This window comes from Anser anser (assembly GCF_964211835.1).
Source record: "Anser anser genome assembly, chromosome: 4".
Taxonomy (NCBI): domain Eukaryota; kingdom Metazoa; phylum Chordata; class Aves; order Anseriformes; family Anatidae; genus Anser; species Anser anser.
Window position 1 is genome coordinate 76,251,154 of NC_139724.1, and position 14,609 is coordinate 76,265,762.

The window sequence follows — 14,609 nt, forward strand, 5'->3', positions numbered from 1 at the left end:
TTTAGCATGGATGCTAGTTGGGTATTTCTCTCCCCACACCCTGTTCCTTAGTCCTGTAAAAGGCTTAAGATCTTTGAGAATACCTGTCAAGCTTGGCTGTAGCTGGCTGCTGGAAGGAAGACACACGTGGTACCATTACATAAAGCCTAGCTTACTCTGGGTGAGAAGAAAAGCTAGGAGCACCACCTACATCATTATTAGCCTCCTGCAAATACCCAGCACAGAAACTACAATAGATCTTGGAGTGACAAGATTTGGATGCAGAGAAGGCTGGGGGCTCAATCAAGTTTAATTCTTCAAGGACTGTGACAGCTCACAGCACATAAGTCCAGGAGAACATTGCTAAGGACAAAGTACCTCATTCAGTCACAACAACAGTTTGTGAAGAGATTGACATTTTTTATTTCAGTTCAAAAAAATAAAAGGCATCCCCAGGCTGAGCAAGCTGTCAGCTACAAGCCTCCAGCACACAAAGCAGCCATTTCATCTCTGCTGCACAGGGCATCGCTGTGCTGTTGGGTTATTACAAACACACTCCTTAATTCCCCCATCCTAGGGAAGGGGGGGAAATACCAGCGAGCTGATGGGGCCTGAATGGCCCTCCTAGGAGGCATGTTATTTACCAGCCCTGTGTTCTCCTCACACGGCAGCAGGCACAAAGCTACCCACGTGCAGTCATACATGGTCACATAATCGTACTGGCAGGAGACCAGTCCCATGACAGCCATCTCTGAAGGATGGCCAACATGACACACCAGTTGCATGGATCAGGACTTGTTTCTCAAATGAAGTTGAGGGGGTACAGACCCAACTCTCCTACGGAGAGATCTTTCTGCTTTTCAAGAGGACGATATGGCTGTCTGAATGGAGCCATAACCTTGAGAACACAAGGACCCAGAGAGTAATTAACCAACAGGCCCTAGCATTAGTCCAAGGATCATTTTGCACAAGTGGGCATTCAAAGATATTGGTGTACACGTACATTTGGGTAGGTACATGGAGGCTGTGGTTATTTGGATGTCAAGCTCCAATGCAAGACTTTATTGCAAAGGGATATCGTCAACAGCAGACTCAGATGTGTTGGAAGGTGAGACTGGCATCTCTCATCACTTCTGCCCCAGGGACCAGCTCTAAGTTCCCAGGAACAGAAGGGAACTGTGGCTAAACCTATGGATGAGGGACAGGAAAAGTCTGAGCCTGCAGCAGTGTTAGGTAAATATCAGGAGAAACCAGAAGCAACTTTGTGCATCAGGGTCCTTTGTGATCTGCAAGGATAAGACCACCCCAACTCCATAAGTTAGATGAAAGGACAATCCTAGTGCTATTTTGCATTTAGCTGCCTAGGGTAATTTAGTAAGACAACATAGACCTGTTTTTTGTTTTCTTTAAAAAAAAGGCAGACAAATGCCTGAACCACTGCTATCAAAGCTGAGCTGGACCTGGAGCAAGAAATCTGCCTTCCTGACAAAAATAAGCACAAGCAAGCTTAAAAAAAAGAGACCTTGTTCATGGGTTCAGACATCATGCTAGGACAATAACAAGTATTTGCATAACATTGCTGCAATCCTGATGAGATCTCAGATACAGACACTGCTGCTTGAAAGAAGTGTCTGTCATGCCAGTGTTACCACCAAATCAGGAAATGAAGCAGGGCCAAGTGAAGCAGTTGCCACATTAAGGAGCCCAGCCACACACAAAGGAATCCAGGAAATCACCTGAGGAATCCTTGGGTCTCAGTGCCTGCACAGGTGAAAGCCTTCAACTCAAGAGTCAACAGGCTAATTGTCTGCAGAAGCCCATTGTTTTAGTCCTAAAGCAGCAGCTGGTACATAAAATTTAATGCCTTTACAATTATGACTAAGCTGAGAGCTGATACCAAGCTGCAGCCTGCTTGCTGTAGGCTTAAACCTTTTGTTTATCACCTTAATGCAAGACAAGAACAAGCCTGAGCATCAGGTCACCTCCCTCACAAGCAAGTGCGTCATCTCTCCTAAAGGAACGCGGGAGGAAGTTATTTGGGGAAATGCCAATATTTGAAACTATTGAAAGAACATACTGATGCCAGAGATGTGGGGTTGTTATTGGTTGTTCTTGAAATCTAAGAGGATGCCATCAGCTACTTTCTTCATCCTACGTGATCCAGGGAAGAAGCTAAAACTGTAGGCTTGCTCATCATGGGTGAGAGCTCTCAGTGAACATCTCCATTTGACATGGATGTATGAACCAAGATGCGATAGAGACATTGTCCCTTGGACAACCAAGAGCCCAAGGTGCTTACCTCGGGGTCAAGGCAGAGTGTTGTCACTATCTTTCCTTTGTATATACATAGCAAGGTTTAGGCTCTTTAGGTCACACAATACTCGAAAAAAATCAGTAGAAACATTTGAACAGATAACCAACCTATAAAGCTACGCTGCCCTTGCACAGTGCCAAAAGGCTTTTAACCCCCACCTTAAAAGAAGCAGCTCTGTCCTTAGAAATCAACAGCAAGAACCAAATTCAGATTTGCTACTCAACATCTCAGCCATCACCTGCTGGACAAGACATCCATCCTGACCTGGTGATATTGAAGGCAGACTTCACAGGTACGCAGCAAAGGGATGATGAACAACAACCATTAGCTATAGAATTAGAAGTTCGAACTCAGTGTTGAGTATTTACTTCCTAGAGACAGTCTTTAAGCACTAGATCAGGTGGGATAGTCTTCCATCCTTGGAAGTACTCAAAGCTTGGCTGGACAGAGCTGTTATAAACCTGCATGAGCTGTAAAGGTTGCTGAGCTTGAAGTGAGGGGGTGGACTGAAGAAATTCCAATCTATTCTTTTTTGAAACCAACCCAAGACTTCTAGTTTTGTGCTCAAGCAACAGAAGAAATTAAAAGCACTTTCTCTCCAGGACAGCAGCCACACACACAGGTAAAGCACAATTCCACTCCAGACTTCGCAATCCCAAACAAATCAAGAATGATGACATCGAAAGTAGTATTACCTATTTCTGCCATGCTTGCTGCTGGAAGCACCTGTGAGTCATGCCACAGAATGAGACCAAACTGTTCCTTTTCCTGAAGGAAGCTTAAAAACAGCCCTGAAAGTTTACCTAGACTGACCTCAAGGCAGGTACTTCTATGCAGAACAGGGCTACAGGGGTGGCATCATCGGGTTTTTGGCTTTCAGTATCAAGATGGCCAAGACAAAGATCTCACATACTTGCTCCCTTAGCATTGGCACTACAAGAAAGCTGGCCTGGTTGGGTAATCCTTGAGGTGAGACTGGAATGAGAAATTTATGTGCATGCTTGCCCCATCTAAGGCCAGTTGGGCACCTCAGCTGAGTCTCAATGCCAGAGGTCATCAGGTGAAACATTGCTAAAGCAGAGGTCTGCTTGGGTGCAAAGCCTCCTGCCAGCTTTTGGCACAGCTCCACAGAGCACCAACACCACGTTTTTGTGCGCTCTGGCTGTCCTCTGGACAGCCTTGGCTGTGGATATACATGACCTAGCACAATTCAGAGGATTCAGAACCCAGCAGGACCACTTCTCATTCACTCCTGTCTAACCCATGGCTCCAGCAGCATGTTTCTGGAGGTCAGCACACCCAGAAGAAACCCACAGCACTCTACTGTGTTGGCTTTGTCAGGCTGGGTCAGCATGAGCTGGCCTCAGTAATTCAGAGGCTTCACCTTTTTTCTCCTGCAACTTTAACATCCCTCCCCAGTCACATAGCAATAGCTAGTCCCACATAAAAATAGCTATGTTTGTCTGAAAAGGAATATCAATTCTATCCAAACCCTGCCAAACACCCTCTGTTTGGTCCCATTCCTGTCCTCCCAGCCGCTTTTAAGAGGGCTACAAACAGCCACAGCAGCCTGTGTGTGCCTTCCCATGCCAGCATCTGTGCTCTGGGCACTCGGAGCAGAGGCACTCCTGACAGCTGCAGATCACAAGCGTTCCTTGCAGAACTACGATTTCTAAATGCAGCCAAATCAAAGCAAACCCTGACTCACCGGCCAGGAGATAGCGATCAGAGACACAAAGCACAATCCTCCAAGAGTACATGAGGAAGAAGAGACAGTCCACTTCGAGAACAAAGTTGTGGGTTCTTGGCTTTGTGGTTTTTTTTTTTTGGTGGGCTCTTTGTTTTTTTTTTTCTTGCACTCTAGGCTGCAAATCCTCCACTCACAAGATGCAAGTCTCCAAGAAGCAATACTGACAGCAGGGAAGTGCATTCACTTTGTCTTGTCACCTTCCATAGCCTGAGACATTGTTTCTGCTTAGACTAAGAAATTTTGGGAAGAGATGAGCACTGCTAAGCAAGGAAACATGAATCAGGAGCAAATGCCTCTGCTCACTTGAGCAACTCAAGTCAAGGTAGACCATTGAAACAGACTGGCTGCACAGCAGTGGCTTCCAAAGAAGAGCTCAGGAAGCATTTGAGCAGCTTCCCTTGCCATACTAGGCTAATTAACAAGAACCATTTACTTTCTTACTGCCACTGTGACCATGTGTTTGCACCAAGAGTTAAAAGCCTAGAGGTGAGGCTGAGGACAATTGAGAGAGATTTATAATAGTCCCAAAACACAAATGAAATAGGTCTTTCATTGAAAGAGCTACCCACAAGTTAATATTTTTCCTCTGAGCTGCCTTCTTATGACCTGTTTTTACCAAGTCCCTACCAACAGGAGATGCCATAGCCACCAAACTCAGTAGCACTGACAAGATAAACCCCCCATCCCAGCCAAAAAAAAGTCAGTTGAGATTTCAGCAGCCCTATGAAACAAGAGATGAACTGCCCTCTGAAAATGGGCACAGTCACACTGGGAGTGTCACAACTTCAGATCAAAGATCACAAGCAGCCACCCAGTTGAGGGCTGCTATAAACACAGACATGAAACAGAAAAGTGTTAACTATGGGCTAGACTGTGGCTTGTTTTCTGTCCTGGAGCCACACTTGACTGGTCTCTTGGGCATTAGTTTGGAGCACTGCAGTTTGCTAACCCAGTGCCAGCAAGAGCAGCTAGCTAGGGCATGCTGTAGGGTTTCTGGAGCCTTTCTATCAGATCTTATCACCCAGAGGCATCAAGGGAGACTGGCTCCAGGTGGATGAAGTATTAAACACATCAGCTTGCTCCCTCCTCCAGGTGGGAAAGGGACCAAGCCATTTCCCTACCATCACACAGCCATTTCAAGAAGCAACAGCAGATTGCATCTGCACAGAGACACAGCAGCAAGGAGCAAGACCTCTCCAGGCTCCAGCTATCACACATCCTGGTGTGATCACCCAGCCTTCAGATGGGGAGCTGATGAGACAGGAGTTGTGAAACAGCATCTCTGCTGTCAACAGGTGCCTATTCTCATCTCAACGTGACCTCACCACATCCAAATGGGGATCAGATTTTATCTCCTCAGACCTGCCATGGCTGCACAGAGCTATCCTGGCAAGGGATGGGATGCTGTCAGCACCTCCTATCTCCAGCCTCCATGTGCCCTTCAGAGATAGGAAGCTGTCTCCAATTGATCTGAGAGGCTATCCAACAGATATCCTCCGAACCAAGAGAGCCCAGCCCCATTCCAGTTCAGATCTGTACAAGGTAGCAGGCAGTCATGCATGCTCAGCCATACCCTGACAACTCAATATCTGAGTGCTTTGCTGCTGTCTGTTCACAGAACATCCCCTTCTTTAAAACGCATTTAAAGTGCATTCAGAGGGGAAGGCATTACTTGAAGTCCATCCCTTAATTTTAGCTATAACACTACAAAGGACCCTCAGAGAAATAAAACACCACCTATATTACACATTACCTGGTAAATTCAGCTTGACTCCACCTTCCCCCAACAGGGCAAAACACCCAGGTCCTTACCTGTAAGGTAAGATCAGAACAGCCGTCGTGGCTGAGCAGCAGGGGCTCCCCTGCAAGGGGCATCCCATGCAGTCATCCACTAAAGGAGCAGGCAGTATCAAAAAGCATGGGAAGACCAGGATTTGGCCTAGCAAAGCTTTTCAAGCAAAAAAATGCTTCATCAGCCCATGCTAGAATAGGAGCATAAGCTTGGAAATGACAACTGAATGTCTTGAGATATAGAAAGGCTCATGATCATGGGGAGAATAAACTAGATTTTTAAAATCGCTAAATTTGTCAGTAATATTTGGGCTAAAAAAAACTTGTAAAACTCAAGTCCACATCCCAGCTCACTTCCACTGGGCACCATTTAGCTCAGCGAGGGGCTTTTGCTTTAGACATTCAGCAAACACGCAGTTCAGCGTGCCACCTACACTGGGGCTCCCAGAACTGAGGGGATCAGCAAGAAATCTGATAGAAAAAATGTAACGGGGAAGATACTTTTTGTTAAGTAGATTCCAGGTTTAGCACTTCCTCCTCAGAGCACACAACAGATCCTGCCATCCACAGTGGTGGCTGAGCTTTTCTTTTTAGAAAGGCGGAACAAAGGCAGAAGGTCTCTAGAAGTTTACTGATACTTCCTTTGACCCCATCAACAGTGGTCCTTGTGCTGGAGTACAGATACATTGGCCTGTCCACCTCAAAGGCTGAGGAGGTGGCTCCCAGCAAGACAGCAGCTGCACTGCTATTGGCAGGAAACTTCTTCCAGAGGACCAGAAAGCTTGGGGATTATCACCATCTTAAGATGGGATGCAGACACATGCACTGTTCAACAACCATTATGGAAAAAAATAATAAATCTGTTTTTCTTCACTAAGTCATCTTCCCTGCTTCGTAACTTGTGCCTTAGCTGGAGCCTTTAGGTGGCACATCAGATGATGGAGCAGAGCAAGGGTAGGTATAACATCTAGCAGGGTCCATTACTCTCAACTAGTGAGAGAAAAGCATTGCTGAGGTCTGGAAACAAGAGAAATGTATATTCTCCCTGCTAGCTAAGAAGCCAAGAGGAGCAAGCAGAGCAAACCCAGAGCCCACTGCCTGCTACACACTTGCCAACCACATGTAGGGAAGAGCAGAGACAAGGTTAGGAGCCTCATTCCACCGGTCTTTGCACCCATTTTTGGCCTACAGACTGCCTTGGCCAACAGAAAACAGGAGCTAGCAATACGAAGCTCTTGCTGATACCAGCCACAAGCCTCTCCCCAGTTTGACTTTAAGTGCAACTTCATAAAACCATGGAAAACTTAATTCTACGTACCTTTTAATTTTGTAACAGAGATGCTTGCTGTATCCCACAGTATTAAAATTTCAGCCACGATTAAAGTGAGTTGACAGCAGCAACAGAGCAAACAAAGCTGTAAAGCACACACTTTCTTCAGCCCTCTCAGATTCAACAACTGCTCTCAGTTTACATAACAATTATTCAAATTTCATTTGTCATGCTGAAAAGCAGCAAGAAAATAAACAAGCTGGGTGCTTGCTCTCCACACTAGGTGCAGACCAGCTTTCCCCATGAGCCTTCCCAGCAGGATTTGATGCACAGCTGGCTCCAAAATCCAGTTTCAGAACAATTTCAATATGCTGTGCTGCTGTATAATCTGTGCAGCATCATTAAGAGGAAGACAGGAGTTTATTTTCTCTTGGAGCTGGGAATATATTTTCTTACAAGATGAGTTTTGATATCATGCTTAGCAGGGAACCAGAGATAAGCCATGTGCCGGGTGAGAGATCTGATATTTTTGTAAAGCATCTTTCACAAGGCAGCAGGGCAGACGTTAAACAGGAAGCGTTTATTGACTCTGTGCTCACTTCATAAAACATTTACACGGGGAAGAGAAGAAACAGGAGCTCCAACAACTCAGCCTGGATCTCAGTACAAACAACAGTGAGTTCATGCATTGTTCTGGCATGCAAGCGATCTCAAACATTGGGCAGCCTCAGCTTTCAGGCTGCAATACCCTCCTGAAGGAATAAAACAAGACAGAGCTGCTCCCAGTCAGTTCTTCTTACTACTCAGCCACTAGAGTAAAAATTTGAAGCTTTCCTTTTGATAGCTTAGATCAATGTGGAAAAGCCTGTGCCATCACCATGGTATTGGAGTGGTATGCAGACAGTACAAAACACATGGAAGACAGCACAGACATTACAAAGCATGTGGAAGATAAAGACCTGCTGGTGCAGGTGGACAAAGCAGCAGCAAGTCAGCTCCACACAGCCCTGGTGGCTCCTTCACAGCCTCCCAAGCCCCAGTCACACCAGCCTCTGGTCCTTGCACCATTTTAAGCCACGCTGCCACAATGCCCCAAGACATTGGTCTGTGTGCCAGGCAGCTGAGAGCAGCACTTTTTTTTTTCAGGCATCCATCTGCCCTGCCATCCTCAGATAACCACCAGCATCCTCCAGCCCCACACCAGGAGCCACGAAGCACGTGAGGAAAGCAACGCTTGAACCAACTTGATGAAGAATCCCACATCCAGTTAAACACTGGCATGTGTCATTGCACCAGCTTCAGTTCAAAGCAGGTTCATGCAAGTTCAATTTCAGCTGGTATTTAATGACTCAGGGAAGCCAGCACACATCACAGCTCACACGAGTTCAAGCCCGTGGGACAGACACACCGCAGCCGCTAACACATTTGCCCCTGCTGCAAGAGCTGCAGGTTGCTCAGCTCTCAAGCCTCTCATCCATCTGTCCAAGAACAGGAGGTTACATAGACACAGAAGCAGCATTTCTCTTGCTGTGAAATAGATAATTAATTCGGGGCTTTTGAAAGACTGGGGGAAGACAAAGCCAGCAAAACCAGGAAGGCAATCTGAGCTGGTTGCCAACAGTTCAGTGCAAGAGTCAGCTCCACACTCAGCTGGCAGAGGTTGGATCCGGAGAGACATCAGCTGGGATACCGAGGTTCCACAGCCTTCAGCCTCCTTATATCACTGCTTCTCATTTTGGCCAACACTCTGTATGGGAAGGAAAATCACCCCTCATCCCCTCCTACTCAAAAATCCTCTTTATATGGATGCAGCAGCCCTCTGCTACAAGCTACGGGGACTTTTTTTCATCACCAGTTATGAATGTGTTGTGCTTTAAAGATACCATGAAACCAACTGTGAACACAGAAGGCCTGGCCAGGTAGCTTTTCTTAACTCGGAAAAGATATTCCTTACTGGCATCGAGCTGAGCTACCCGCTCCCAGTCTGGCAAGGAAGTGTGGAAATATCCAAATCTAATTGAAGGCATTTCCCATGAAATATTGGATTCTAGGAAATGCTTCAGATGCTCTTGCCTACCACACGAATCGCATCCCTACCTCCTTCTGAGGTTGCTGACAGATGCCACATATCAGATCCCCTCTTTGTTTCAATTAAATTAAGCAACAAGCCTGATTCGATTAGCACCAGGAAGTCAGCAATCAAGATGTTCTCACAGCAGGAGCAGTGGGTCCTGAGCAGCCCTTCAGCTAAGGGGCTCCGGCACACATCGCATCGCCACTGCAGGAACAAGAGCAAGGCAGCACGAGCACTGCACAGAGGAGGAGGGTCACCATATGCTGCACATGCTGAGAAGGGATGTTTAAGCCCGGATACCTATAGGCTGTTTTAGATTGGTCTTACAGGCACCACTTGTAGCCACCATGTGTTATTAATATACCCCTTGCCTAGATGGATACAGCCACAAGCCTTAACACACCCATGTCAACATGCATTACGTTTTTAAAAACACATTCATTTCCCTGTAACCCAGTGCAGATTTCTGCTTTTGGTGCTATTCATTAGCTGCAAATTGTTAAGGAAGCACTCCTATAGTCAAAGGGAGATAAAAACAATGCGTGACATCTGGAGGCTTTGGCCTTAATTCCATTTATGGGAACAGCTGATGTCATTTTTTTGTTCTGGGAACATACATCCATTTGTTCCAACTACACAGAACTTTTAGAGAGCCACACAAAGATCAGAAAGCCCCAGACATGAGAATGATTCAGCCCCTTGCCAGGGCTTAGGGGGAGATGTGCAGAGGGCTCTCTCCAAGCTACAGCAGACCTTTCAAGCTGCTCTGCCATAGCATTTACACAGCAGACTCAATTCCCAACAGCTCTACATCATCTTGTCTACACACCAGGCGTGTGGCTGGAGGCTCCCACACCCATATTTCTTCCTCACTGAGGAGGAACCCACACACTGGAGCTGCTCAGCCACGATGCTGAGTCCTTCTCACTGCTCAGTAGGTTGGCAGAGCTCAGCAGGTGCCAGATGCAGCAGCCTACAACACAGCAACCTTCCTTCCAAAAAAAACAATGCCTCCCTCCTTTAGAATACTCCACTTTAAAAAAAAGAAAGCAGTGGGGTATAATTGAACTCCTCTTAGTGTTGAGGAGTAGCACACGGCTTGTTTTTCCCCCAAAAACCATCTATTCGGGCTCTCATGAGAGCAACATCCTCCACCTTTACCCAGAGAGGCCACTGAGGTCCCAGACCATAGGCAGGTGCCTCCCATCCTGTTCCAGTTCTTCCCAAGCTGATGCCAAACTACCGCACATCAGCTCAAGGGATAACTGCAGTTGTCAAGCAGACATCAGGTCAGCTTGGCTGAAAGGAGACACGAGGAGGACATAAATGAGTAGTCCTAGGCACAGTTTCCATACAGTGGGAGTCCTGCCTGTCTTCTGTATGAGAAGAGTTCTCTCCCCTGCCCACTAAGTTGATCTCATCTCCCCATCCTGTCCCCTTGTGGACTCCTATATTCATATATTTTCCCTGCTGGAGTCCTATATTCACATATTTTATGGCTGAGGATATCAGCATGTCCCTTACCTCTATTCCTGCCATGAACACAGCTGGAATAATTGTTATGCACTACTTCACCTACTTTTGACCCTGTTCTCTGCTGAGAGAGCAAAGCCTGAGCAGTCGGTTCCACACCAATACCAGCGAGTTATGGGACTGCAGAAGGGCTTGGCAAAGCAGCCTGCTCCAGCTCTCTGGGCAAGGCTTTAGCCAAGTCATACATGCATGGGCGTGCATGAAGTAGAAGCTTTTGGCAGGTGACCGCAGCTGCCGAATTCTCTAAGGCACTAACTAGGGAGCAGTATTTTGGATTCAGTGCTGGGGTGAAGTGTTGAAGGCCTGATTGCAGGGCAGGGCAGATTAGAGGGTTCACAGCACCCACCCCCAGGTCTGCCAGGGGAATCCTTTCCTGGGTTTGCAATCCAGGATAAAGTCAAGCCAGCTCCAATTTCCCCACTTCACTGACAAGTTCTGCAGAAAACCTCAGTCTTGGGGATTAAAAATTTCTCTTATTCCAAACACTTCTGTAATTATTATTTCTACTAAGTCATCACTGGATAAGATGGAACCTGAATGCCTTTGAGACGTGAACTCCTGCCAAACAGTTTTAAGATTGGTCAATGAGTAAAAAAAAGAGGATTTGGAGTGCATTTTGGTGGGAGAAGGGGACAGAGGGCAACCAGGAAACAGGACTGGAACACTCAGATGATACACAGGTTTTATCCCTTTGAAAAGGCAAGAATTATTTTAAGGTCTGAGTTTCAATTCCCCTTTTTTATAAGAAACACCACTTGGGGGAAAAAAAAAGAACAAAACCACTTTTTAACACCCTTCCTGCCTCTTCAGGAAGAGAAGCCCAGCTGGGCACAGTAATGAGAAGATTCCTTCCCCAAGGGGGGCTCTCCTGTAACAACCAATTGACTGATGAAAGCAAAAAATCTCTCCTTTGCTCCCCAAATTCTCTTGTGGGCTCCCCTGCAATTCCCACCCACCACTTGCCAGCTGCTGTCCCCCCCCCACAGATCATCACAGGAGGCATTTATCAGGAGGGAGCTTCCTTCCCAGGGGATGGCAGGGGCCACTGGCTTTTGAACCATAGCTCCCATTCACTGGGAGGCAACTTAATATTCTGGGTCAGTTCCATATCTCCCAGCTGCTCAGCAAATTAGGTTATTGCTTTGAAGATTAAACTGTAGGGAAGTTCCTTTCCACTTTTTCCTCCCAGGGCCATGCAGAGAGATTTACAGAGGACAGACTGATAGCTCTGGAGCCTCCCCCCAGCAGGAGCAGGGGACCCAGGGACAGATCCAGTGCCACTTTTCACAGCAGGTGTCCTTGATTCACTTGATTTAAGTCCTAAGCAGCAGAAACAGGTAAGGGATGGCTAGTTTGCAGAATATATCTGATCAGAGCAAGAGTGACATACAGCAGCAAGCAGCAGACAACTGAATTACCTCCTGCCAATAACCACACTGAGGCTCTCCCAAACAGCAGCCTACCAGCCCCAAAGCATCCTTTTATACAGGAGCACACCCCACAGCTGAGTCACCCTCTCTCCCCACAAAAATCGTGCCTCAACATAAGAGTTAAACACAGGGCAAAGCCATTTCACCAGTACAGAAGCACCTCACCCCTTGGTGGGAGGATAAAGGGAAGATGTTACTGTTCCACCTATTCCTGTCCAGCAGGACATCTCAGAAGAGAAGTTTGCCACCCAAAAGGCTCTTCCCATTTCCTCACAGCCTCAGAAACTGGAGGGGATTTTCCTAGACATCTAGTTTCACGCCCAGGGACATTTTCCATTGAGCTTATCTCTGCTACCTCTACCTCATGCTTAATGTCTTGGTTGAAAAAGGGACCAAACATTCAACCCCCTTCATGCCTCTTACACACAAATTCCCACTTGCTACCCTCATTCCTTCCCTTTAGGAGAGACCTAGTCCATCAAGGTCTGTTTAGGAGAAATAGCAAATACAGGAAGATAATTTATTTCTGGGACAACTGGAGAAGTCTCCCCACTGCTCCACCACCAGCAGTCATTCAAAGCCAGAAGTAATGTGTGTGACCCAAAGGCTGCTCTCACAACTGGATGAGAGAGCCACCATTGTATGGGGTCAGCCCTCCACAGACCCCATGCAGCATCACACAGCTCATGGCCTTGCCCCTGCTGGCAAAGGGCTCACAGCTCCTTCCACACACGACTTACTTCACCCTTCTCCAGCGCAGGCTCTCATCAGGAATTCAATAAAGGCAGCTAGGCACCATCACTGCCTAATCTCCTACCCATACACAACTTCTCCTGGGAAGGAAGATCTCACTGCATTAGCTTAAATAACTCATATATCACCCTGTCCACGAGCTTACACTACCACAGGAGGCACCAAGAGATTTCTTAGCTCTTCCTGTGAGCAACAGGAAAAAAATTTCTTCCTAGCAGCTGTTGGCACTAGCTCCTGTTCCTCCTGAAGATGCCACTGCTCAAGGGAAAAGAGATGCCTCCTTTCACCACTTTGGCTTCCCCATTACCCAGTCCATGATTCAGTCTCTCTGCTAATGCCTTCTAAGATCTAAGAAGAAAATTTGCAGCATGCATGAAAGTTGTTGTTGTGTGTTTTTTTTGTTCTTGTTGTTTCTTATAATAATAAACCAGCAGACAACTTGGTATTAGAAGACTTTTCAAGCAGTATCCACCATACAGAAGCCTTTGTATTAAAGGGAAAGAAGGTTGATTTTTCACTTTTGTCCTTTCCAATGTTTCTCATCGCCCCACAGCTTTGCTTGTCTATCCTCTCTACAGTCATCACCACCAAGCATCATTTTTCCCTCAGGAAAGAAAACAGAGGGCCAGACCTCCTCAAGAACAGATTAAAAAAAATCCAAAACCTTCAAAAAAAATAGAAATCCTAAACCCAAGATCTTCATAAGCCAGATGCCTCTTAGCTGCTGAAGGTCTGAGCTTTCAGTTTCATTCACTTTACCTGCCCATATGGGCCCCTACCACTCTTTGCTTTTCCTACATCAATTACCTTCGCTTCAAGCATTCACAACTAAAAATATAAATAAACAGAAAAAGCAGAAAACCACAGCTTACCTTCCTGGACAGAAAGCACGTTCCCATTATTCTCAGTCTTCTTTGGCTCATCTTTCATCTTCCCAGGACACAGGGGATGGAGGGCATAGCTCTCTCCCTCTCCTCCCGTCCTGGCGGCTCTCACAGGGGTTAGCTCCATTCATTACCCCCACCACAAAGCCCTGGAGGAAAAGCTTCTCTCCACCACCAGGACCAGAAGAGGGCACACAGTGGGGAGACCAGGTCCTCTAATGAGGGTGGGGAGGAAGACGACCTCCCCGCCCACGCTAGCCTTTGCTCCCAGCTGTTTCCTATAGGCTCATTTACACTTGGGGGCACCCCTCAGCTCCCTGGGTTAAAGCCCAGGGGTCCAACAACCCAGCTTGACCCACCTGGCAAACCAGGAACTATTTGCCCAGCCCACTAGGTGATATTTCTCCTCCAAAACTGGTCAAGGAGGTGTAAATGGAGATGCACAACTTGGTGGCCTGTTTGATGGCAGGGAAAGCGGTGAAGTTTTAGCTACTGTTTCCTGGAATTTTCCTGATTTTAAAAACACAGCTGGGGATGGGGATGGGTTGCACAGGTGACGTTGGGCAGCCTGATGGGAACCTGGTTCACCTGCAGAGAGGGGCTGCATCCCTGGCAGGAAAGGGCTCTTTCCCAACAGCTCCTCCCAAGAGCGTCTCCCAGGAGTTGGTGAGACTTAGAGAAGTCAGGGTGAGGGACAAGCAAGGAGAAAAGTCTCCAAAAAAAAAAAATTGGAATTTGTGTCTGTGATTAGTTCTGGGGACTGTTTGATAGGGAGAGCTTGGAGCATAAGGTCAAACCAAAGCATCTTGGTTTGGTTTTTATTTGCTCCCC

General features: G+C 46.8%; 1 protein-coding gene across 1 annotated transcript in view; it reads right to left on the bottom strand.

The window, feature by feature from the left end:
* Positions 1-14,042, bottom strand: part of SLC4A11 (solute carrier family 4 member 11) — a 144,419-nt gene extending 130,377 nt beyond the window's left edge. Inside the window, exon 1 of the mRNA XM_083833302.1 lies at positions 13,767-14,042. Coding sequence (XP_083689428.1) covers positions 13,767-13,905 — 139 coding nt within the window. The 5' untranslated portion in view covers positions 13,906-14,042. The remainder of the gene's footprint in view (positions 1-13,766) is intronic.
* Positions 14,043-14,609: the final 567 nt, after the last annotated feature.